At 40.6% G+C, this 26,199-nt stretch overlaps 1 gene segment (V, D, J or C); it reads right to left on the reverse strand.

Moving 5' to 3' along the window:
• Positions 1-7,851: 7,851 nt before the first annotated feature.
• LOC127230078 (T cell receptor delta variable 1-like) lies at positions 7,852-8,434 on the reverse strand. The segment is given in 2 exon segments: positions 7,852-8,168; positions 8,386-8,434. Coding segments are annotated over 2 exon segments (366 nt in total).
• Positions 8,435-26,199: the final 17,765 nt, after the last annotated feature.

The raw sequence follows: 26,199 nt of genomic DNA on the forward strand, positions 1-26,199 counted from the left end.
GCAGAAGACTATTTTCTGCTGATAGCTGTTAGATGAGGAGAAATCACTCTTGCTTGTAGACATCTGTGGTTTCTCATGTTTCAATGGTTGGCCACATCCACACATATATTTACAACACTTATTTATAGGACTTGGTATTTTAGTTTCTTTTTTGTTGCTATGGCTAATATCTTGACAAAAAACAACTTGGGAGAGGGAAAGATTTATGTTACCATATAGATCCAGATCACTGTCTATCATTGAGTCAAATCAGTGCAGAAACTTGATATCAGGCCTGTTTCCTATTCTATACAACATTGTCTCTGTCCAAGCAATACACTTTACAACCAAAGAGATACAGCAGGAACGAAGAAGAAAGTGTGTACTAACTGCCTTGCAGGTCAATTCTACTTATCTAGCATTCTTATACAGTCAAGGATCACCAGACTAGGGATGCTTGGTCCATAGATTGCTCAGGCCTCCTTATACCTATTTACAGTCAAAACAATCATCAAAGACAAATCTGTGATTATTGTTATTCCCCATTGGATCAGAAATACACAACTGGCCAAAATTCCAACAATAATGACCCTATGGAGTAAATTCCAACAGATACATCTCCAATGCAACCCTACTCCTAAGACAAGAGAATCACAAAAGAGGTGGCAGAAAGAACATAGCAGACAGAAGACTAGAATGCCTGCTGATAGGTAAGTTCCCCAAGAATGACAAGAGAAATGCATCCATACATCTAAAAATATGGTTGCCTGATCAAAGCTAACATGGGAACACCAGCTCCAGTTTTGGACTGGGGAGAGTTATATGGATCAAATCCTACATGAAGTCCTGGAGGTGATTAAACTTTGAAACAACGTTAGAATCAGTTTCCTCCAGGGAAAATCTCTCACCTTTCCAATCCCACCTTGTTAGTCCTGAAAACATGCACAGAGGAAAACACTAAACAGACTGATCTGGTTGCATATACATGAAAGGGGGGGCAGGAAATGACAGGCATGTAGACTGGGAATATTTGGAGGCAGAGAAGACTTGCAGAAGTGGAACTTGAACAAGGGATGCAGATGGGGTAAATATGAGCAAATAATGATGGATGGATGAAAAAAATCATACACATTATACACAATAACTAAAAGTATAGAAAATTTAGTAACTTTATTCAATTTTCATTTGAGAATTTTACTAAACAGATAATTAGAGAGAAATACAGGCAAGCACATGGGCGTCATTCATTAAGACAACAATCACAGGTTTCAGGGTGAGCTGACTGCAGTGTTTAAGCAGGAGCATAGGGAAAGCTATATTGTGACAGGCATTACCTGTCATTGGACAACGTATTCATTCCTCATACATACAACATGCTTTTCTGTAATAACTTTCTATACTTTTTGGCACCTACTACTAAAGTTTGGCAGATATCATATCATTTATGCCTCATAATATACTTTACCATAGATCCTACCAACAATCACATATAGAAATAAGGAATTCAAGCAAGAAAATTATGAAGAAAGCTGACAAAATCCACTCATTTAATAAATTCTAGGTACAGAACTTCAACAAAATCTTAATCTCTGGATTGTCCCTATGCTGTTCAGGGAGGGAAGATCCAAGCATTTTAGCATGGCCACTAAGCACTAAACAATAAAACACTGGGAGATTACTCAGTTCAGTAGCTCTGTTAAGTCAGACACTTGCTGAATCTGCTTATTGGGTCCTCCATTAAAGACAAACAGACATGCTCAGGGGGTGCAGTGGTTGCCCACAAGACAAACTCCATGGAGTCTTATGAGGGTACTTGACATTGTGTCCTAATGACAGCCACAATGAATTATCACAGGCATCTCTGTTCTGTCCTATGTCTTCCTAACATGGGAAAATCATGGGAGAGTAGAGGAAGAGGGGAAGACAACAAGAGCTCACTGTGCTATGTTACCTACAGCAGCATCTTCTCCACCAAGGACTTGCTTCTACCTCCCAGAATACTTCTGGAGTATAAGACGGGGTAGATATAGATCCACATTTCACTTAAAAAAGAAAAACACCCCACCCTGGACAATAAGACTAAGCTCTGTATCTAATCACTCCTCTGCTCTCCATCCCAAAGTCCCTATGCACCAGTGAATGAATCTCCATCCCAAAGCCCCTATGCATCAGTGAATGAATCTCCATCCCAAATCTCCACTTCTATATGAATCAGCACAACTGACAGCACTAGATTAAGATCCACAAACATCTGCAAGTATCCTGCTGCCATGATTATCCAAACTCTGACTCAGATATTTAGGAGAGTTGCTGATGCAACTAGGCCTTCTCTCAATTCAACTCATATTCACTAGATGGCAGCCATGAGTCCAGCTTTAACAGCAAAATACCAGTGAGACCTCAGATGGCAGAGGTGCAGTCAAAAATACTTCCTTTTGAATCTCAGAAAGACAAGTAATGCATGTTTTCTCAAATATATAGATCTTAGATTTTAATATTTTATACATATGTATGTGGAGGAATGTCACTGGCCATGGGACTAGAAAAGGATTGTTTTGGTTATCTAGTATTTTGCAAAATACATTCCTGTGACAGACAAAGAACTGGGTGTCAGGGAAAGAAAGATGAGCCTCAGAGGAAGACAAAGTAAATCTTTGTCTCTTAGGATAGGCAGAGTGCCTGGGCTGGCAGTTCCCTAATCTGAATCTGAGTTGAATCTTTTGTAACCAGGACTTTCATCTGTTGGTTTTGTTTAGATAACCATAACATGTCCTCCCATCCACTTCTCTTCACATATCTTCTGTGGATTAGACGCTCCATCTCTGGCAGCTGCTTGTGCTTTCCCATCCACACATATCTGTCTCTCTAACTCCTTCAATAGTTCATTATTTGGGATTATACTTTTTAGACCAATAAAATATTTAAGATATAAATAACAAATATAAAATGACTACTTTTTTGACATTTGGAGAATGCTAGAGCATGATTTTCAAGGAAGGAAGTGGAAAGATTTTAACAAATCTTCACGGGGAGTTGCACTTAAGTCAAGACTTACAGAAAGTGCAGAGCTCCACCATGCAGGTATTTTGATGGGGCAGAACTATGAGTAGAGAAGACAAAGGCAAGAGATGCAGGATCTGGTAAGAAAATGTGCCTCGTATGTTCCTGGGATAACTTTCCCTCTGGCTCCTTGTACTTCCCAGGACAGGACTGCAGAAGAGTTCTGAGACACTGAGCACTGCTATCAGGTCAGTTAGTGATGCTGATCTGTAGATTGTTGGGCAACATGCTTTATTCTTGACATATTTTTCTCCATTCTCTTAGGGACAGATACTTCCAATAATGTCACCATCAATGAGACACACAGCCCCTTGCTCTGGGCTATTGCTCTCACCACAGATAACTATACACATTAGGGACTTCTCAGGTGCTGCATTCTAACTGGCTAGAAAAATTCAGAGGTGCTATTCAAAGTTAGATATGGCTATGTCTCAATGCTGAACACCAAAAGGGAGAAAAATAAGAGCTGTCTTACAAGGTTCCGATGTCTGAATTAGCTACAATCTGAAATATATATTGTAGTTGCTCATACATGTTAACTAAAAATTTATCGGCTTTACTTTTCTCACTTAAGCCTTTTCTTCTTCTTCTTCTTCTTCTTCTTCTTCTTCTTCTTCTTCTTCTTCTTCTTCTTCTTCTTCTTCTTCTTCTTCTTCTACTTCTTCTTCCTCCTCCTCCTCCTTCTTCTTCTGTCCAGGTCTGTGGTTCATTTTCCCTTCCTCTTCTCTTCACATGGATCTGATGAGGGAATCTTCTAGAATATGTAAGTATCCATTCTTTAAGATAACAATTACTTTTTGCTATCTCCTTGCCATCATATCCTCATGTCTATAGCAATATAGGCCAAGGGTCTCAGAAGAATACAGATAGCACACATATGCCATGTTGAAATTTCCTTCTCCTGAGTAAAAACATATTTGGGTGTTTTTATATACTCAATATTGGTTGTCATTTGTGATAGACTTAAGATGTACTATTTGTATTGATTCGTATCAGATTTGTTTCATAAAATTCTGAAACACTCAGTACTTGAATCTGGTTAGGACATGTGCATTGCAGGGACAGGCACTGTGGCTCTTGCCTGCAGAACTCTTGGATTGGCAATCCTCTGCCTCAGGTCACATGTCACTCACAACTGCAGAGTGGTACCTTTGACTTCAAAATGAGTAACTTTTAACACAGACAATTGAAGAAAATGTCAAGTTGTTAGATTGCTAGAGATATTTATTCATTTTTCTTTATGCTCTTTGAAACATATCTTCCTCACTGGCTTCTGTTGCTTTTAATGAAATATCAGTTATTTGTTTCTCAGAGTAGAGAAAATGAAATTTACCTATGTTAATAGCATTTTATTGTTTGATGTAGTGAGTTCTCTAAGTGCTTAATGCCTTACCTGGCCTGCTTGTGTTATCCTGCCAAAATAAGAGTGGTGACCTTGAAGAACCCCTTCATTCTGAGGTTACCTTGCTAATTTTTAGGTCAGAAGGGCCAAGTCACAGTGAGTCACTATAGTCTCAGATCTTTACTGGTTAGGAGACTGTCCTGGCCAGTAAAGCAGGATATAGGAAAATGGGAAATTCAAGTACAGATAAGCAGGCTGTTGGAAAGGTGAAAGGGTTGTAGTGGTTGCTAAATACCCTAACCTAATAAGGAGGGGTTACTAAGTAACCTAATTGCATTCCTTTAAACCCTAATTTCTACTTATCAGGAAGTTGGGGGGGGGAGCGGGGGAGGTAGATTGGGCCTGAAAGTAGCAATTTTCTGCCTCAATGGGCAATTCTAAGGAAAGGCTCCCAATCTCTAAGGTTTATGACATGATTGCTGCAGACAGGAAACCATAAGACATTTTGTATCTTTTAGTGTTCCTTTTGCAGAACTGTGAACTCCAAAGGTCTGTGCACTCACATGCAAAATATTTACATTCTATGGCTGTGTAGTGGCTCTGTACATCTCTCTGTTTAGCTTAGATCTGAAGGCTATTTTCTCAGATACAAGGCTTGCTTTCCTATGTTTCCAGCTTTCATTTTCCTTTCCTGTTGCCCCCAATCCTCTGACTGCCAGTTTTTAATATTCTTGTTTATGGGAGGTGTTTCTTGGAGACACAGATAGTTGGTTTAGTTTTTTAAAGCAGCTAGTTAGCTGGCTTTTAATTTTGAGTTGAAGCTGCTTACCTTCTCATTGTCTGCAATTTGTTTAATATATTACTGTAATTCAGAGACAGTGTCTGAACACTATGCAGTAGAACACACCATCCTTGGTTGTCACGAGACGCCTGTGTTCATGCAGCACTGGTGCTGCCCCACAGCTGCTAGTGGCTCCTGGGACTGATGTCAAAGCAGCAATGGTGTCTGCTCTTCTGCATGTGTGCTCTTCTTAATTCTATCCTTCCCCAACATAAACTAGACAGACCTAACACCTACACATACACAATCACACCACATTAATGCTTGTTATTAAAGGGTCCCTGTGGAGCTTTAATCAGGAAATGTGTCTACTTACATTGGCCCCTGCTTTTGTTGCAGTTCTCCATCTTCAAATATGTAGAGTGGATTAACCAGGGCAATACAGCTTAATTTAGTAAGAAAGAATCCATTTACTTTTAACTTGATTACTGATAGCAGCTTGCTGTCTGCCATGATTGTGTTGGTTTATGTTTTTGGTTGTTTGGCTCATTGCTGTTCTTTCCTTCCTTCTGTGTTCATATTAGGAGGTTTAGGTTGGTTTTGCAGGATATGATTGATTCCTTCTTAAATCTCCTCCTTTATCACTTCCACTCATGAAATATATTATTTTATGTCCTATTAAATGAGACTAAATTGGTCTTCCATTTATAGAGTTCCTCTAATAACATTATACACTGTTTGCTGGGTCATGAAAAATTGCTTTCATTTGTGCTTTTGTTGAAATGTTTTATTTCTTTATCGAATTGAAGAGATCACTTGCAAAGTATAGTAATCTTGGTACATGTTATTCATTTTCAGGCCTTAAAACATATCATGACATGCTCTCTTGTATATTAGACTGATGTTTCTGGTTTGAATGTGAATTTTTGCTTTTCCCTTGTAATTTTTTTGAGGTTTTTGTTTGTTTGGTTTTTTTTTTTTTCTTTTCTTTTTCCTTTTTTTTTCAGGGTTTCTCTGTGTAGCCCTTGCTGTCTGGGAACTCAACATATACGCCACACAGGACTTAAACTCAAAGATACACCTGCCTCTGCCTCTTGAATGCTGATATTGAAAGCATGCAGTCTGTCTTTCTTTATACTTCTTAATCATTTAATTACTTGTAGAGAAGCAGTCTTCTCTGGTCAGGTCTGATTATGATAAATGCTGTATAGTTTATATACTGTGCATACACACAGTTTGGAGGCTCTTCTGCTATCCTTTGATATGTTGTTTACAAACATTTGATATGTTGTATGTGGTTTACAAACATTCCCTCAGCTCCGTGTTCTGCCTCCTATATTCCTGGGTTTGTTCTTTTGGATATGCCCCATAGTCTGAAATATTGGGATATGATCATTATTTTTCTGTGTAGTTTATGCTTCTATTGCTATTTCAACCTTGTCTTGCATCAATGAAACTCATCTTTCTTCTTGGATGTGACTGATGTTTTCTGTTTGATTGATTGATTCCTCATCTTCTAACAATTATGATTGGTTCACATTGAGAGTCCCAGTTTTCATGCTGAATTTCTCCTCTGTTTTTTTTTTTTAACTATTTCTCTAATTTCCTAATTACTGTGTTCACTTTGATAACTTCCTTATCAAGTTCCTGACTTGAGTCTCTTACATTGTTCTTATGCTTACTTGACTCCCATAAACAGTCATTCATGTCCTTTCAAAGGAGAACACAAAGTCTTTATCTCGTAATTTAGCTGACCCATTCTCTTTGGTGTCCATGGTTGAGGTGTTATGAGTTTAGGTGGATGTCATCGTGGGTTGTTGTCTCATATATTTTATGTTTATTCATTGTGCTTTGTACATCTGATGGATATGACTTCTAAATTTGTTCCTTGGTAGATTCAGGCCCAGGCACATATGATTTCAATGAGGTTCCATTTCAATATACCATTAGTCTCTAGTCCTCTAGTCCTATAGCATTTCTTTACTTGGGTGAGTCTCAGTTTAGAATGTTGGAAAAATCATGGCTTCTTCTGAATTTCCCTCATTGAGAGAGACTAAACCAATGGGGAAGATCTATCAATCTATATTACATTTGCCTTATGAGCCTCACTTTGTTTTCAAAACTATCAGCACAGCCTGGTGCTGGTTTTATGCAACTGTCCATCCCTACTCTTGTATAGCTGAACCTCAGCATCTCAGGCTCAATATTAGATTTGTAGGGACTCCCCAGGAAGCACCAGCAGTTTCACAGGATGAACTCATCATAATATATCTCTGACTAATCCACTCATGATGGCTCTGATTCTCTCAGTTTCACAAAGAAATTGTGTGCTTTGCTCTTCCAGATGCCCAGTCTGAGGTATGTGCTATCACCAACTTAAAGAAAACTAATACTTTAAACCATTGTGGTGGAAGATTCCCTGATATAGAGAATATTACACATGCTCTCAGTGGTCTATATTTAGTTAAATACTTTTGAGACAAAGTATTAAAAGAAAGCCACTCAATATGACTGCTTTAAGTGCATAAAGTGAGGTTTTACTTAGAAACACACTTGTGATGTAGACCACAGATAAAGCAGCCACAGTTGGAGCTGTCTTGTCTGGTTGCACAGGTGTGTTCTCAGCGGGGCTCCCTGAGAGAGGCTATGCTTAAGAAACTCTAGTTTTTGTTCAGCTTCCACTATCATTTCATGCACTGTGAGTCCCTTCCCAGAGGGCACAGAAATATGTCACCGAATCTTGTATCCATGAAGCTGAAATGACAAGGCTGAAGGACTTGGCTGATTTCTGGAAGATGACAGAGTAGCGGTCATTACTCTCAGTCTGAGTGGAAGAAGAAATTTGGCGAATAAGGAAAATCATCTCCCCACTAAGAAGCTGCTTGTACCAAAACAGGTGATAAAAGTTCTGAGTTGTCTCGTATGAACACTCCAGGTTGACTTCTTCCCCCTCCTGTGCGCTTGCCATTGACTGAACCTGAGTCACTTTCTGACCCAAACTGGATCCTGCAGAACAATCACAACCAAGAAAAAAGCTTATTCTGTGGTAATGTGAACAAAACGCTGTTGGATTTCAGTACCATGAGGCCTAAAATGAACTTCAATGAAGACATATTCTGCTTGCTTCTCTCTAATCCCTGTTCCCTATCACATCCATGTGAATGCTATGTGCCTGGGGCAAGGCTTCCTGCTTATTCCCTTAACTAACATGAGACATTCTTACCAGAGAAGGCCAAGGCCATCAACACACAGAGCAGGCTGCAGGGAGGCATGTGGCCCATGTCCCTCTCTGTAAATGTTGTCTCCACAGGATTAGACCAGTGTGAGGTCTCAGTGCCTGACTCTGCACGTGCACTGTGTTTTCTATATTATCTCAGGCAGGAAATGAGGTTGTGTATGATCATAGGCCACATGTTCCTTGTGCAGAGAGAAAAAGTGTAGGTCACCACAGACTTTTACATGCTTCCTGTCTCCCTTGGTAGTTAAAAGGAGCAGCACCTAAAAGGGAGACTGGGAAAACCTGGCCCTGCTGAGGGTGAAGCTGCTTTGCACACAGGGTTGTTATTCAGTGGGATAATGTGGAGGATGGAAGTCAGATTCATTATGAGCCATGTGCTGTCTTTAATGCACCTGCAGACAGACCATTGTCATATGTTTACTTCTCTGTATCCATATCTAATAAAGATTAATTTTAAAAAATTCTCATTTGTCCGTGAATTTCCCTGTGAACACTGGGACCTGAAACAATATCCTCCATCTCTGAATGCAGGGTCTGTATAAATTCTGCAGCTAGGAGAGCTACTTTTAACTCACATGGTGAAGGGCAGTGCCTCGGAATGCCAGAAGATCCCCTTTGCTTATGTCTGTGAATCTGTAAGTCATTTAAATGGACTTGGTTATAAATACATAAATAAATAAATAAATAAAATAAATAAAATTATACTTTCTTGATAAAAAATAAATGGTTACAATAAAAAAAAGATCTGAGAAAGAGTGTTGTTGCCCCATTAAATTTTATTACGTGCTTAATGGCATTTATTTACATGTTTTCCTGCTGAACTTCGTTGGATCATTGTTTTCCTTGTTACATTTGTGTGTAAAAGTATACTAAACTGATATAAGGTTGTGTATACCTTTAGACTGTAGTCAGTCCCATTCTTTCCTGTGTGTGCTCAGATCACAGATCTAGCAGACACAGATCTGCATAGGTCAGCAAAAGTCTGCAAATTATATTCGTGATGGGGAATATGGAAGCATACAGGAAACTATGGGGACAATAGCTAAGACATATATCCTTTGTGAAGGCAGGAGAGAGAGACAGAGAAAGAGAGGAGAGACAGAGGTAAAGAGAGACAGAACAGAGACAGAAGAGAGTGAGAGAGAAAGCAGAGAGAGGGAGAGAGATAACTGGGGTTTTTGAAACTTCAAAGCCCACCACAGTGACAAACTTCTAATCATGTACTTCCAAGATACAATGGTGTTGGGGCCCATAAATGGCTCTGCTTTGTCTTGATTTAAGGTCAGAGAGTTCAAAACTATCCTTACTCTTCCAAGGTTAAAGTCACAATGCCTAAATGTCTAAGGTATAACTAATGACTACTCAAGGATGATTTGTCTAAGATGTGGATATCTGACCCAGATAACATGAGATTTGTTCTAAGGTGAGAAATTTAGTCCAAGGCATAGTTACTAAATGTTTCTAGAATTAAAGAAGAATGTCTGCTTGTTCCTTATATCATGGTAAACATGTCTTTTGCCATTTTCCTCTTTTTGGTTGGGATATATAAGAATGTTGAAGAATAAACTTGGGGTGTTCAGTATTCACTGGGTTGCCTTCCTTACTTGATTCTGTTTCTCTCTCTTTTCCTTAGTATCTTTACCTGCCATTTTCTTAATCCACATTCATCCTCTCAGATACCAACCAGGCAACTCAGCTGGATCTGACTGAAACCCCCCAAAGGCAGATACCTACACAAGGCACAGAATATACATTATCATTCCAAAAGGGAGGGAGGGAAGCATAGTAAGAAAATTAAGCTCCAAAAAAGACTTACACAAGATCTCCAACTCCTTTCAACTTTGTTAACCATGACATATTTCTTTCTTTGAGTAACAGTGCACTAACTGTTAGCATCTCTTCTTGGCAGATATGCCAAGACTCTAGCATCACTATCACCTTGGCGTCTCCAAGGCATCCCAGAGTTTAGTCCTGCAAATGAAAGCTGCTCTGCACCTCTGCCTAACACAGCCTCAAAGCAGGATTTTTCTGATCCTCATCTGCAGGTTTGGTGTGGCTGCAGGTGCCTGGAGAGCACTGTGTACTTGCTGCACAGACGTAGGTGGCTAAGGATCTGTGATGTGCAAGAAGAGCTGTTTAACCCTTTCACTGAAGAAGACTGTGAATCTTCCATCTTCCTTTCTATTTGACACTAAATGTAAGGCTATCAGAAGTGCAGGGCCTTCTCCAGGGAACTACTGGTACCATGGGAAGTAGTCAAATGCACTGTCCTCATAAGTGCTGTGCAGAACTGAAGTTTCTCCTTCCCAGACTGTCAGGGATTGGGGACTTTGTCCCTCCTCCTGCTGGCCACTCACCCCTGTGTAGAGAACTGATGAAGAAAATGTACCTGAAACAACACCTACAAGGAAAACTGAACTGGCGCCATCTGTAGGAAAACAGGCAGTATTGAAAGATATGATAGTAAGCAAAATAAAGATATGATAGTAAGCAAAATAAAGATATGATAGTAAGCAAAATAAAGCAGACATGTAGAGATACACAACACATATGTGTCGTCATATGTGAAAACTAACAAAAAAATGTAAAGGTGATCTGAAAATAGAAGTTATACAAATGGAGGTGGAGAGGGTGTTAGTATTCAGGCACCTGTACTGGCCTGGCGTTGGGCTTCATACAGGATGCGTCCTCAGCTATAGCCGCTAAGGGCACCTCCTATGCCTATGTTCCCTTTTAAAAGAGCCCTGCCCACATCCCATTCCTCTATTTCTCTCTTCTCTTTCTCTCTTTTCCCTCTCTCCATTCTCTTTCCTCTTTCCTTTCTCCTGCTGTTCCCATCCCAGGAGGCTGATCTCCCCCCTCTCCTGATCCCTTTCCCTCATTAAAAAAAATAAGGAAAATAAAAACCCTCTGCTTGAACCCTGTCTCCTGGCATCTTTTTATCATGTACTTCTTTTCTTAAATTACAAATTGGTTCCCTGATCAGGAAAGGCTCTCCTGCTTGAAGGCAGTTTGAGGTACATCAGGACCCTGGACCCTGGTTCACATATGGCAGCCTCACTTCTCCAGCTTGCTGGGTCCTTCCATCCAAAATCTTTATGGTTGGTGTGGCACTCCAACTTCCCCACCTTAGGCTATTCCCATGAGTGAGGAATCCCCAGTCTTTGGAGCATAGTTTCTTTCCTTTTGGACTAGTAACATCCTGGTATCAGGCAACTATGGCTTTCTAGGACTCTGAGCCTTTTCATGACGAACCACTGGGTAGCCTGTGCCAGTCTTGGACTGTCTGGTCCTTCGCCCCCTGCCCCAAAATGTACGAATCACCAAGGAGCCTTATGCCTTTCTTGCTTGATCCTTGCTTGATGAAAGCCATTGGACCTTGTTCTGCATCACTCATGTGAAATAGGCCTACCAGAAATCAGCTTCCCAACATGCTGGGATCCTAACCACATGTTTCAACTTCAATAGATCTGCTCTCTTCCACTTGCAACAAATCTGCTGTTCTTTCACTGGTGGCAATGCCTTCTATTCAATACCAACAACTGGATGTCTAGTGGGGTTATCCACTTCTCCATCCCCCTGGAGATGAGGCTTCCTTTCAGACAGAGCACAGTCCTTTTCCTCATCTTCTGGCTTTTCTCAAAGTTCTGATACCAAGCATCTGTGTCTCCCTGGCTCAATGCCATTGGCTGAAGCATTTGAATGATGACTCATTCAAATTTTGAGACTGTTCCTGTCTCAAAATCAGCCCTCTCTGAATTCCTGGGATGCTAGGAACTGCAGACCCTTGGGTCTTACCTCTCTGAAGCACTCATGGGAACTATGTCATTATCTATACCTACTTGCTCCTACCTGGATGTTTTTTTTTTTTTTTAAGAGAACCACTGACCATTCTGAATCAGCTATTGTTGCACAACTCCCAGCTGTTGATCATAGAGATGGAGGTGCAAGACTACCAAACATGTCCAGGTGATGATGTGGTGATGAGAAAGGATAAGGTGCTTTAATTTGCATCCACCAAGAATGACATTTTGCTAGGTCCATGAGACACCTGACTATTTAGAAGTGCCTGGACAGTGCAGGAAAACAGTCAGCTACTCCAGGACATGGCTAGCCCCCAGGCTTTCCTAGGTTCCCCCAAAGATGAAAAACGCCCCCCCCAAGTCAGCAGGAATTAGTCTTGAGAACATGGCATCCTCATCCCCACTTTCTAACTCCTCATTTTTTTATAGTAAATTAAAAGGGAGGGATGTTAGTTTTAAGGCATATGTACTTTCCTGACCTTTAGCTTTTGATAGGATATGCCCTCAGCTGCAACCACTAAGAGTATCACCTGTACATATTCATTATGTTCCCTTTTAAGAAGGTCCTGCTCACCTGCCATCTCTCTCTCTCTCTCTTCTCCCTCACTCTGTCTGTCTCTCTCACTTTTCTTTCTCCTGCTATTCCTGGTCTCCCCCTCCTCTTTCCCCTTTTTATGATCCCTTTCAATAATAATAATAATAATAATAATAACAACAACAACCTCTCTGTTTGAAACTTGTCTGTTTCCTGTGCATTGCTTTTTTTAATTACAGCAGAGGGGACAGGGAAAGGGATAGAACAGGGGAGGCAAGATGAATATGAGGAAATCACTGCAAATGCATATACTAAAATACTACAACAAACCCATTACTTTGTAAAATTATTGTGTGCTGATGATTATGGTAATTATATGATTAAAGAACTGATTTAATTTTTTTCATTCTAGAAGCTTAATACACATAAAAAATTTAAAATGCAGTTGCCCTGGGATAAGAATACATCTACTAGACAACACAGTCTAACAAATAAAAATGCCCATGCCAGGAATGGGTCACCTCTTCTGGTGCTTGAATTAGTTCGCTTTCTATTACTAAGATAAATAAATATAATGACCAGAAGCAACCGGGGAAGGAAATAATTTATTATTTGGTTTACATTTCTGATCATGGGCTATCATTGAAGTAAGCCAAGTCAGGAATTCAAGCTGGAACAATAGCAGGAAACATACATGAAAGCTACTCACTGGCTTGTTTTCCCTGGCTTACTAATATTGTTTTTGCTGTTGTTGCTGTATGTGTGTCTCTTTTTTCTATTTTTATTTTAACTTTTAAAATTTATTTTACATACCAACTACAGTTTCCTCTTCCTCTTTTCCTCCAGTTCCTTCCCCTGACATCCTTTCTACCCAACCCCTATCCATTCCTCAGAAAGGTTAAGGCCTCCCATAGGAAGTAACAAAGCCAGGCCTGTCAGGTTGAGGCAGAACCCAGCTCTTCCTCACTGCATCAAGGTTGAGCAAGGTATCCCCCCCCATAGAGAGTAGATTCCAAAAGGCTTTGAATCTTTTTCTGGTACCAACATGTTTACATATAAAATGATTATGTCTTCTTGAGATCAACTATACCATAGTTTTCTTTCCTCCACCTTCCAGTCTTTTCTCCTTACATCCATATGATTCCCTATCTTTCTGTTGTGCCTAAAACTACTTTATTCTGGAGAATGAGAGAAGTCAGTCATAAGACAACAGGAGATGGCAATGCTTGTTATTTACAATAAAGCTTATGAAATAGGCAAGTGAATCACATTTTATTGACCCCTCATAGACTGTACCATGATGATTATTAAACCATAAGCATTGCTTTTCTTTCACTGTTATCATTTCTTTTATTTTTTTGGAAATGTAATATAATCATGCCAATCCCTCCCTCTAAAATTTCCTATATTTTCCTACTTGCTTTCTGTCAATGTTATGGACTCTGCTTTCATTAATTGTTGTTACATAGGCATCTATAAACATATTTATTCCTAAATATATAAATACAATGTGCTCATCTGTACAGTGCCGCTTTGTGTGTATGTTCTCAAGGATGATCACTCTGTATTGGGTAACCAATTGGTCCACTCCTCTTTGGAGGAAAAAAAACCCAAAAACAAAACCTGTCTCCCACTACCAGTATTCCTCAATTGTCAGTAGCTCATTATCAGGATCAAAGCTTTGTGCACTTTTCCACATAAATCTTAACATGTCTATTGTTGTCCTTGTTCAGCTCATGTTTACACAGCCATGTTGGTGAGTCTCCATGTGTGTAGCTTCTGACATTCTTAGGAGACAAAATTTTTAGCAAACTCCTACGTCCTCTGGCTGTTATCATCTTTCCTCCAAACTCTTCAGTGTGTCCTGAGCCTTAGGTGCAGAAATTTTGTTGAGGACATAGCCATAGGACGAGACTCTAACACTCTGCAGCTTGACTGGTTGTGTTTTCTGCAATGGCCTCCATCCGCTAGAAAATTATGTATCTTGGAGGAGAACCAAAACCGCAACATTAATAAACCAGCACAAACTCCAACTAAATTCTGATTATTTTCCTTATTATATACACATTCCTTTGCACCTTTTAGCGTGCGTCATTCATTCTCTTTTACTGTATTGTAAGAAGTTTAGATACTATCTTTAAACATACTTGAACAAGAGATATGCTTTGTTATTCTTTTGCTTCAGTTTCAGGATAAAGCTGGAAGGGGGCCCTGCATGGGGTACCATGGCGGATTCCATGGCAGGTGAGGGTGATCTAGGTGAAGGGACAAACACCCCAGGCAGACAGAGCTTGAGTGAGAAGTTTTATTAGAAATGGGAGGGAGGGGAAGAGAAAAGAGGTAAAGAGGCACAGAGACAGAACGAGGACAGAAGAGAAGAGGGAGGCAGGAACAGAAAGAGAGGATAGCAGTAAGAGCAGAAAGACAGCAAAGAGAGAGTAAGAGGGCAGGAGTCTGTCTTTTAAAGGGGTCCTTTGCACCGCACCTGCCTGTAGAGTAGTACTCATGGAACCCTGGGCTGGCCAGAGTACTGCCTGAGCGCATTCTGCCAGGTGACAGAGGCAGGCCAGCATAATGCCTGAATCCCTACTTGTTTGAGCACTTTCACATAGTCACTCTTCTCTTTGTTTTATAAAGGATATTCCGAATTTTGTCTAGAAAACTTCAAAGCAATGAAGAGTGAAAAGGTAACTCAAAATGATGAAGTAGAAGATTCAATACCGGCAATGTCCCCCTCTCCCCCCAAAGTCATTTATAATTCAATAAATTTCACCGAAACTCCAAGAAGCCGCATTTTAATCATTTGAATGGAGATAAGCCTACTGTGGGTGGCTCCATCCGGTGGGAAACTGTTCTGAGTCATATAAGGAAACTATTATGTGTGAGCCTGTGCGTGGCATAGCAACAGAGTTCCTCCAGTGTTGTAGTATAAATCTGTTTCAGGTCTTTCCTTGATTACCAATGATGGACTACTCACTTGTAAGAGAAAGCTAAATAAATAGTTGCACCTTCTCAGTACTTTTTCTGAGAGAGTGTTATCACAACATCAGAAAGGAAACCAGGACGTCAGCTCTCTGCACATTCTGGTCTTCCATGACTGGATGTTCCTGTTGTTGCTGCAGCTTGTTTTCTCCTCACTAACCGTGACCCTGTCCACAGCAGGTGACCTGGAAGCTGGCCTTTGCCTTTCAGTCCCCTTTCTCTTTTGTGAGATCTGTACACTACAGCTAAATTATCACATTGACTGTGTGCTCCATCCTCTCATCTGTTAGATCTAAGATGGACACTGATGCTTCTGGAGGGAGTATGTATGAAGAAATGAAGATCAAAGCCCTGAAACTCTGAGACCTAAACCTACCTGAGGTTAAAACTCTACCAACACAAGAAAAGGACACTAAACCAGGCAGAAGTTCTGTTTAGCTCCATGATGTCCTGTGATTATTTAGGTCACACCCATCTAGCTGAAAGTTTGTGTACTGACTGCAGGTGTGTGGGGAGCACTGTGCTTCCATAGCACAGAAATAAGTGGCAGAGCCTATGGTTTGAGAGGAGGAAATGAACAAAGAGCTTTGACGGTCCTGAATGACTGTCCTAGACTTCAGACTTCAGTCTTCCACTCTGCTTTGTTCCAGAAGAATTGGAGAGCAGGTTGATGAGATGTCCCCCAAGACTTTGGAGAAACCACTGCACTTGGGTTGCAGAGGTGGAAAATTTGCACAGCATCTCTGCACTCTCTCCCTCCTGCAAAACCAAAGATTCAGGACTCTGCTCCACTTGTTGCCCTTTCACCCCTGAGTACAAACAGAGAAACAGACACAGATGGAGGTCTCTGAGCATCCACAGAACCCTGAACACACCCCAAGTCCTCTGAGAAGCAGGCAGCTGTGCAGGACTCCTGAGCTGCTTCCCCACCCTCCATGTGCCCAGCACAGTCCTCTCTGTCCCTGAGTGTGGACAGCCAGACTCACAGCAAACCTGGGAGCACAGCAGCCCCAGCAGAGAGCACAACAGCCTCTTCATGGTGCTGTGTGGATGCTGTAGACAGAAGCAGTAACCAAGCCCTGGGCTGTGGTGTCAGGATGGCTATGAATGTCCCTCCTCCTGCACCAGGCAGCTCCACCCAGGAACCCTGCCAGGCCAGATGCTGCAGAGTTCCCTCCCCAGCCTTCTGAGCCTGAGTCTCTTCCCAACCAAACCTGGCTGAGATTCTGGGTACATTACAGTGTAGGGAAGGAAATTTTTATGTTTCTGGGGTTGTGCATAATTAGGAACCCTGCAAGCAGGACAGGTCAAGCCATGCCCAAAGGGAACAAGCCTTAGTCCCACACAGAGCCTGGAACACTCAGAGATGCAACAGCTAAATATTGAACCCAGGAAACATGAATTTGTTCTGACTAAAGACCTTTACTGAGGGTCCAGCTGACCTGACCTACCCCAACCCTGTGTCTTATTGGGTCTTCTGCTTCACTGCTCTGGTTGAACACTGGGACAGAGTGCTGGCCCAACAATACCTCCACCACTGGGGAACTTCTTGGATCTTCTCTGAGCACCTATCCTCTCAGGACCACACTGACACCCCACCTGCCTGATATTTGACCCCCATCTCTGGGCCTCTACTGGAGGAGAGACCTCCTAGAGAGCTTGGACCATCCAGAGATACAGACATTGAACTTCTGACCCACCTGTACTACCAACAGGGAGAGTATCAGAGAGAGAGAGAGAGAGAGAGAGAGAGAGAGAGAGAGAGAGAGAGAGAGAGCGCCTACCTGCACCCACTGAAAGAAGCGATGGGAAGACAGCAATAAAAAAATGCAACCACCAATAGAAAGACAAGCATGACACCACCAGGATCTAGGGACTCTACACCAACTAGACATGAACACACCAAAGCAGATGAAGCAGAAGAGAACGACTTAAAACAGAACTTCATAAAAATGATAGAGGATCTCAAAGAAAATATGAGAAAATCCCTTAAAGAAATGGAAGAAAAAGCAAACAAAAATTGGAAGAGATAGAGGAAAAGAACAAGCCTAAGGAAAAAAAGCAAGAAGTGAATAAATCTCTTAAAGAAAGTAATGAAAGCCAAGAAACAAAACAAAACAAAACAAAAAAAACAAAACAAACAAACAAAAAAAACCAATCAAACAGGTGAAGGAAGCAGTTCAAAACTTGAAAACTGAAATAGAGACAAAAAAGAAAACATAAACTGAGGGAATGCTGGAAATATAAAAACTGGGCAAACAATTGGGAACTACAGACACAAGCATAACCAACAGAACACAAGAGATTGAAGAGAGAATCTCAGGGGCTGAAGATAAACTAGAGGAAATTGATTCATCGCCCAAAGAAAATCTTAACTCCAACAAATCCTTAACACAAAACATCCAGGAAATGTAGGACACCGTGAAAAGTCCAAACTTAAGAATAATAATCCACAAAATTTGAAAATTCAAAGGAAATGGACAAATTTCTGGATAACTATCACCTGCCAAAATTAAATCAATAACAGATAAGCAACTTAAAGAGATCTATAAACCCTATTGAAACAGAAGCAGTCATCGAAAGACTTCCAACCAAAAAATGCCCAGGGCCAGGTGGCTTCAGTGGAGAATTCTATGAGAAATTCAAAGAGCTAATACCAATACTTTTCAAATTGTTCCACACAATAGAAGCAGAAGGTTCATTACCAAACTCTTTTTACCAGGCCACAATTACTTTGGTACCCAAGTCACAAAAACACAACTAAGAAAGAGAACTACAGACCAATATCCCTCATGAACATTGATGCAAAAATACTCAATAAAATACTGGCAAATCAAATCCAAGAACACATCTGAGAAATCATCCACCATGACCAAGTAGGCTTCATCCCTGGGTTACAGGGATGGTTCAACATATGAAAAATCTATCAATGTGATCCACTATATAAACAAACTGAAAAAGAAAAACCACATGATCATCTCACTAGATGCTGACAAAGCCTTTGACAAAATCCAACACCCTTTCATGATAAAGGTCTTGGAGAGATCAGGGATAATAGGAACATCCCTACACATAATAAGAGCAATATACAGGAAACCAACAGACAACATTGAACTGAATGGACAGAAACTTAAGGTGATTTCTCTAAAATTGGGGGAACAAGACAAGGCTCCACACTCTCTCCACATCTCTTCAATATTGTACTTAAAGTTCTAGCTAAAGCAATATAACAAAAGGATATCAGCTGGATACAAATTGGAAAGAAAGAAGTCAAACTGTTACTATTTGTAGATTATATGATAGTTGACATAATCGACTCAAAAAATTCTAACAGGTAACTCCTACAGCTGATAAACACCTTCAGCAAACTAGCAGGATACAAGATAAAGAAAAAAAGTAGCCCTGCTATATACAAATCATAAAGGGGCTGGGAAAGAAATCAGAGAAACATCACCTTTTACAATAGCCACAAACAATAAAAAGTATCTTGAAGTAACACTTATCAGAGGAGTGAAAGAACCACATAGCAAGAACTTTGTGTTAATAAAGAAATTAAAGAAGATACCAGAAAATGGAAAGATCTCTCATGCTCTTTAATAGGTAGGATAAGCATAGTAAAAATGGCAATCTTGCCAAAACCAATCTACAGATTCGATACAATCCCCATCAAAATTCCAGCACAATTAGTTAATGACCTTAAAAGGATAATAATCAACTGTATATGGAAAAACAACCCAGGATAACCAAAACAAAGCTGTACAATAAAGAAACTTCAGGAGGCATCACCATCCCTGGCTTCAAGGTCTATAATTGAGTATAGTCCTGAAAACAGCTTTGTATTGGCACAAAAATAGTCAGGATTCGAATAAAAAATCCTGATGTTAACCCACACACCTGCAGACATCTGATTTTTGACAAAACTGCTAAAAGTATACAATGGAAGGAGGAAAGCATCTTCAACATTTGTTGCTGGCACAACTGGGTGATGGTGTTTTGAAGAGTGCAGATAGACCCATGTCTATCCCCATGCACAAAACTCAAGTTCAAATGGATCTAAGACCTCAACATTAATCCAGCCACACTGAACCTTTTATAAGTGTAAGTGGGATGTACCCTTGAAGAAATTGAGACTGCTTCCTGAACATAACACCAGTAGCACAGACACTGAGATCAACAATTAATAAAAGGGACTTCCTCACACTGAGAAGCTTCTGTAAGGTAAAGGACATGGATGACAAGACCAAAAGGCTGCCTACAGACTGGAAAAAGATCTTCACCAACCCTACATCTGACAGAGGGCTGATCTCCAAATATAAAAAGAACCCAAGAAACTAGACATCAAAACACCAAACAATCCTTTAAACAATATAGTATAGAACTGAAGAGAGAATATTCAATAGAGGAAATCAAAATGTCTAAAAGACACTGAAGAAAGTGCTCAACATCCTTAGCTATCAGGAAAATGCAAGTCAAAACAACTTTTAGATACCATCTTACTCCTGCCAGAATGGCTAAAATTAGAAACACCAATGATAACTTATGCTGGAGAGGATGTGGAGAAAGGAGAACACTCCTCCACTGCTGGTGGAAGTGCAAACTCGTACATCCATTTTGAAGATCAATATGGTGGTTCCTCAGGAAAATGGGAAGAAGTCTAGCACAGGATCTGGCAATACCACTCTTAGTCATATACCCAAGAGATCCACATCCTTGCAACAAAGACATTTGTTCAATTATGTGCATAGAAGCATTATTTGTAATAGCAATAACCTGGAAGCAACCTAGGTGCCCCTCAACTGAAGAATGGATAAAAAAGTGGCACATTTACCCAATGGAAAACTATTCAGCAGATAAAAACAATCTTGAAATTTGCCAGCAAATGAATGGAACTTGAAGAAACCATCCTGAATGAGGTAACCCAGTCAGAAAAAGAGGAACATGGTATGTACTCACTTATATATGGATTTTAGACATAAAGCAAAGGATCACCAGCCTATAATTCACACCACTAGAGAAACTAGGATATAAGGAGGAACCTAAGGGATTCATACAAGTTTCCTTACAGAAGGGGAAACGGACAAGATTTCCTGAGCATATTGGGGGCCAGTGAGTGGAGAGGGAGCTAGTAGCAAGAGAAGGGGAGGAGAAGAAAGCATGTGAGACTAGGAAGATTGAGGCAGGGGAGTAATAGACGTGAGAAAGAGAGAGAGAGATAACATAAAAGAGGGAGCCATTATAGGTTTGTAGAGAAAGCTGACTCTAGAGAAGTGTTCAGAGACCTACAAGCATGACCCCCCATAACATCTGAGCAACAGTTGAAAGGCTACCTTGAATGCCCTTAGGTGATAATGAGATTCATGACTAACTTATCCATCATCATGGAGCCCTCATCTAGTCGTTGATGGAAACAGAAGCAGACACCCACATCTAAACACTGAGCTGAACTGGAATCCAGAAGCAGAGTGGGAGGAGTGATAAGAAAATGGGGACAAGACCAGGTTACAGAAACCCACAGAGACAGCTGTCCAGAACAATGAAGAGCTAATGGACCCCCAGAGTGATAGCTTTGAAGCCAGCATTGGATTGATTCAGACTCCCTGAACATTGGTCTCAGTTAAAAGGCCTGGGCTGTCTAAAGGACCTCTGAGAGTGGAACCAGGATGTATCCCTGGTGCACAAAAGGACTTTGGGAGCACATTCTCCATGGAGGGATAGTGCCTTAACCTAGTGGCAGGAGGGAGGACCTAGTCCCTACTCCAAATGTCTTGACAGATTTTGATGATCCCTCTTGGAAGGATTCACCCTCCCTGTGGAGTGTGTGGGGGAATGGGATGGGAGGGTAGTCAGAGGCATGGGAGGTAGGGAGGGAGAGAGAATAGGAAGGAGAGAGAGGGAACTGGGATCGATATGTAAAATAAGAAAATAATAATAATAATAATAATAATAATAATAATAATAATAATGCCTTTACTGGGGTCTTAGGGAGGGCTCAGCTGCTTTCCAGGAGGCATTATTTCCCACTGCAGCTTCCACATCAGGAGACCCATAGCTGCCTGTAATTCCAGCTCCTGGAGACTGATGCTCCCTTGTGTCCTCAGAACATGTACATAAGTGTCAGACATTAGCACAGACCCATAGTCACTCATTGAAAATTAGCTGGAATCTTCACCTGTGAAGTAATTTAAGGGAAATCACTGCAGCAGAAAAAGGAACAGGAACATAATGATAGAATAATACAATGGTTTCATAGTTTGAAAATTGGAATACTCTTGCAACAGTTAATGTTTGTGCTAAATGTTGTTTAAAAATATGACTGCATAAAAAAGAAGTGTATTGGGGAAAGCTGATGTAGGAGTTTGCATCCAGAGTGACAGGGACAGCGGGTCTAGTGTGCTATTGCACATGGTGACTGCAGGGAACAGTGCACTTGAGTTCATAACAATACAGGAAGGTACTTTAAAGTTTTCTCCATAAAGATGATTGCTTGAGAAAAGAGGCTAATATTGAAAAAAAATATTGCCTCAAAAATAACTCACAGCTGTAGTCTTGCTTTCTTTGAAATGCCAGCTCCCGAATAATGTCACAGAGGCTTCTGAATCAGTATGGAAAGCCTGGCCTTATCTTAGGCTCATTCTCAACTAGGTATTTCTACTTTTATTTTTTAATCTCTTAGAACTTAAATTAACCCCTTTTATACAAATTTATGTTCTGATGTGTGGCTCATTACCTCTCCTCTATACTGTAGGTCTGACTTCTTCTGTGTCTCACTGGATAATCTCCTGAGCCAGATTCTTCCTAGGGTTCCTAGCTCTCCCAGCTATCGGACATTTAGCTCTTTATTAAACTAGTTAGAAGATTTCTTAGATAGGTAAGGAATGACAGCGGCACATCTTCACAGAGTGTGATCAAATAACTCACAACAGTCAACCTTATGCCATCTCAGACCATCATTTTCCCAAACAGTACTGGACCAGCTGATGACTTGCTAGATATTTTGGTAGAATTTGGTAATAATTTGATAGAAAATTTGACTCAGGTAAGACAATAATATGAAGGACTTTTTTTTTTTTTTAAATTGGAGTCAAAATTCTACTGGAGGAAGGACAAATTAGATCATTTCTTTGAAAAATGAGAAACAAATAAAGGCAACTAAGATCTATACCATAGAAATGAAGCATCTCCAAGGAGTCCATTTTGTCTTTGCTGTTGCTTTTATGAAATGTGCCAACTGCCTAAGTGCCTGAGATTGTAACCCTGGTATCTTACTCTGGAGTCTCAGGTAGCTTGTGTCCAGTTCTTCATTTGTGACTCAGGGCCGAGGAACACCAAGCTCCTTCAGTCTGCCTGTCATAAAATTTTCAGGTGCAAGGAATTTCCATCCATCCACATTCAGTCTGAAAGACCTCCATGCCTGAGACAGACTGGCTTCCTGGTGTGAGCTTCAGGAGGCACCTTAGACCCAGGTTAGGGTGTTGCATATTCAGGAAGAGACACTGAGACACTGAGGTGATTAGTTGCCCCTCATCCTGAGAGTAGCTGCTGCAGATGCACAGATTCAGCCATCAGGCTGGGTACCACCTGGGCTCTGAATCCTGCAGCATCAGCACTGTGTGGGGGACTCAGCACTAAGGTCGTCTCTGTTCAGAGTGAGGCAGCACAGTGTTCCTTCTGTGGATGAAGGACTAAAGCAGAGTGACAGTGAGTAGAAGGGCTACTCTAAGCCCCAGGAGACACAGAAAGATCACCTAGGTGAACAGGAAGCAGCTCAATCCTTCGTGGAGATTGTCAGGAAGGGATACATCCTGAAGAGTGGGAGAGGTGGACAGTGGTTGTTCTGAGCATAGGGAAGTATAGATACCTTCATCCTAGGGACACTGGAGGGACAATGAGAAGGACATATTGTCTTTCCTTTGCCCTGCATCTGGCATCTCCATAAACAAAAAAATAACGATTTGCAATTTCATACATGTATATAATGATTTCACATCATATCCAATACCACTACCCTGCTCCTTCTACAACTCCATCCATAACCCACTATATTGCCCTCCCATGAAGAAGAAATTAGAAGGGGGGAATTAGGACAAGAAGACAGAGCTCACGAGAAAGAGGTAGGATAGTTGAACAAGGTACTGTAATGTCCTACGGGCATGAGGGGCTCTCAGTGTAGACTTCACAGAAGAGTAGGGGGAGAATGAAGTTTTCTGTGAGTTTATCCCAATCTATGAAAACAACATTTACTTTTTAGAAAGGGGTGTCCTCCAGAGGTCCAGTTAAGAAATAAATTCACACCTTCAGTGGCCTACCCCTATCTTTGCTAACTTCTAAGTGTGAATTCCTAGGCTTTCTGATCATGTGCAGAGAAAGGTTAGTGCTTTCTAAGTAGAGACTTGTGAGTTTTAGAAAATAAGAATATAAAGTTATGAACTGAAATTGGAGAAACATATATTTTACAATGACAAAATTACAGAATCTTTACACATTTTAAGTATTAAAAGCATAGTAATCAGAACAATGCATAGTACCCCAAGTTCTACACATCATCATCAAAATGCCTGAACAAAATATATAATTGATGTTGCTAGGAATGATGTAACTATGTTGGTCTATGCACAGTAAACTAGAAAGTATAAATTACAATAAACTTTATAAATATACTTTTAAAAAACTGCAAGCCTGCTATAGACAATCTTTAATTTTATGAACACAGAGTCAAATTCAACAATCATCAAACTGATAAGAGACTCGCTTACCTGTGCATGGTCCCTTTGCATTCCTTATAAAATACAACATGATTCAGTAATGTCACAGATCATATTCAAGGTCCTCCCAGAGGAAGAGACTATGCCATGTGTGGACACCAGGGGGTAGGATTTATGAACATTTCAATTCCACTACCACAATTCACAATTCTTTCTTCAGCAAGGTATTTTGAGTGTTAACTTATACAAATAAGGCTCTCTCTCTTTCTCTCTCTCTTTCTCTCTCTGTGTGTGTGCGCGCGCGTGTGTGTATATATGTATGTATTATGTATGTATGTGTGCCTGTTATAAATCAAAGCGAAGCAAGGTCATTAAGGACCTTAACCTGAAGGATTCAGTGAGACAATTTTGTGGCAAAGGAAGAACACAGAGGACAGAAGCTTCTTTGGAGTGGTCAGAGTGCACAGCGTGGCAGCAGTGAACAGTGAGAACAGAAAAGAACATTGGAAGCAGTCAGGAAGGGGAGACTCAGATTACAACACTGGAAAATAACTCAAATGGACATGACTTTGAGCTAAGTAACCAAGAGGCAAATAGTCATGATGTAAACACCATTAGCTAAAGGCTGTGAAATATTGATGCATACACCTATGTGTACAATGAGGAGACAATGAGTCACATGAGTAAGTCCAACTCAATGATCACCCCAGCAAGATCCAAAATATATTTACATTCTCTTTATCATCAACTGGCAAATGAAAATTATACTTGAGGGATATCTGAGGAAAAACAGTCTAGAGTGGGATAGCATATACTTAGCCCTTGATTTCAGATCTTTCTTCCTTTACACAGAGATAAATATGAGTACTAGAGGTTTCTACATTATACCAATATTTTGTTTCCAGAATTGAGTTGCATCTCAAAATCTTGGCTTCCTTGCCCACATTGCAGAAGAATTATCAGAGAATCTAACTGTACTCCCAGGTGAGTGACACCACTGTGTCCTCAGGATTTAAGCAGAGTGCAATGCCCTATGAGAGCAGACATTTCTGGATAGAGACTTTCATAACCAGGCTCCCCCTACATGGATGAGTAGGATAGGGGAAGAGCTGTCTCTAGCACATCATCTTTAGAGTTCCAACACCTGTGTTTCCTAAGTATTTTTACTAAGTGAATGCTGTTGGTGAGTCTGAAGGTTTCAATGAGAATGGCCCTATAAGCTCAGATAGCTGAATGTTTGGTTATAAGCTGGTGGTTTGTTAGGAAGGATCAGGAGGTGTGGCCTTGTCAGAAGAGGTGTGTCACTAATGGTGGCCTCTGGCATCAAAGAGTCCAAGCCAGGCCCATTCTTTCACTCTCTGTCTCTTGTTGGTCATATGTAAGCTTTGAGATACTGCTCTAGGGACATGTCTCCCTGTCTGCTACTATATTATTCAACATGATCATCATCACTCACCCTCTGAAACTGTAAACAAGTCCCCGGTTAAATGTTTTCTTTGTGATTTACTGGCTATGGTGTCTTTACAGAAAAGAACAGTAACTGAGACCAGAACTCAGGCTGAATCTCTGTAACATGGACAAAGGAGAGGAAGAATCTAAATTACTTTGGAGTGACACTGAAGCAGATTTCTGGAGTAAGAGCAGAATATTACTGGAGAATTAAATCACTTAGTTTTGCAAGTAAAGTTAAATCCCATGTAAAAGTTTGCAGTAAAGTTAAATCCCATGTCCAGCTTTCCCTGGAGGTGTTTTCTGTGAGAGGTCCTCCACTTAGGAT

The sequence above is a fragment of the Phodopus roborovskii genome, unplaced genomic scaffold, assembly GCF_943737965.1.
Source record: "Phodopus roborovskii unplaced genomic scaffold, PHOROB, whole genome shotgun sequence".
Lineage (NCBI taxonomy): Eukaryota > Metazoa > Chordata > Mammalia > Rodentia > Cricetidae > Phodopus > Phodopus roborovskii.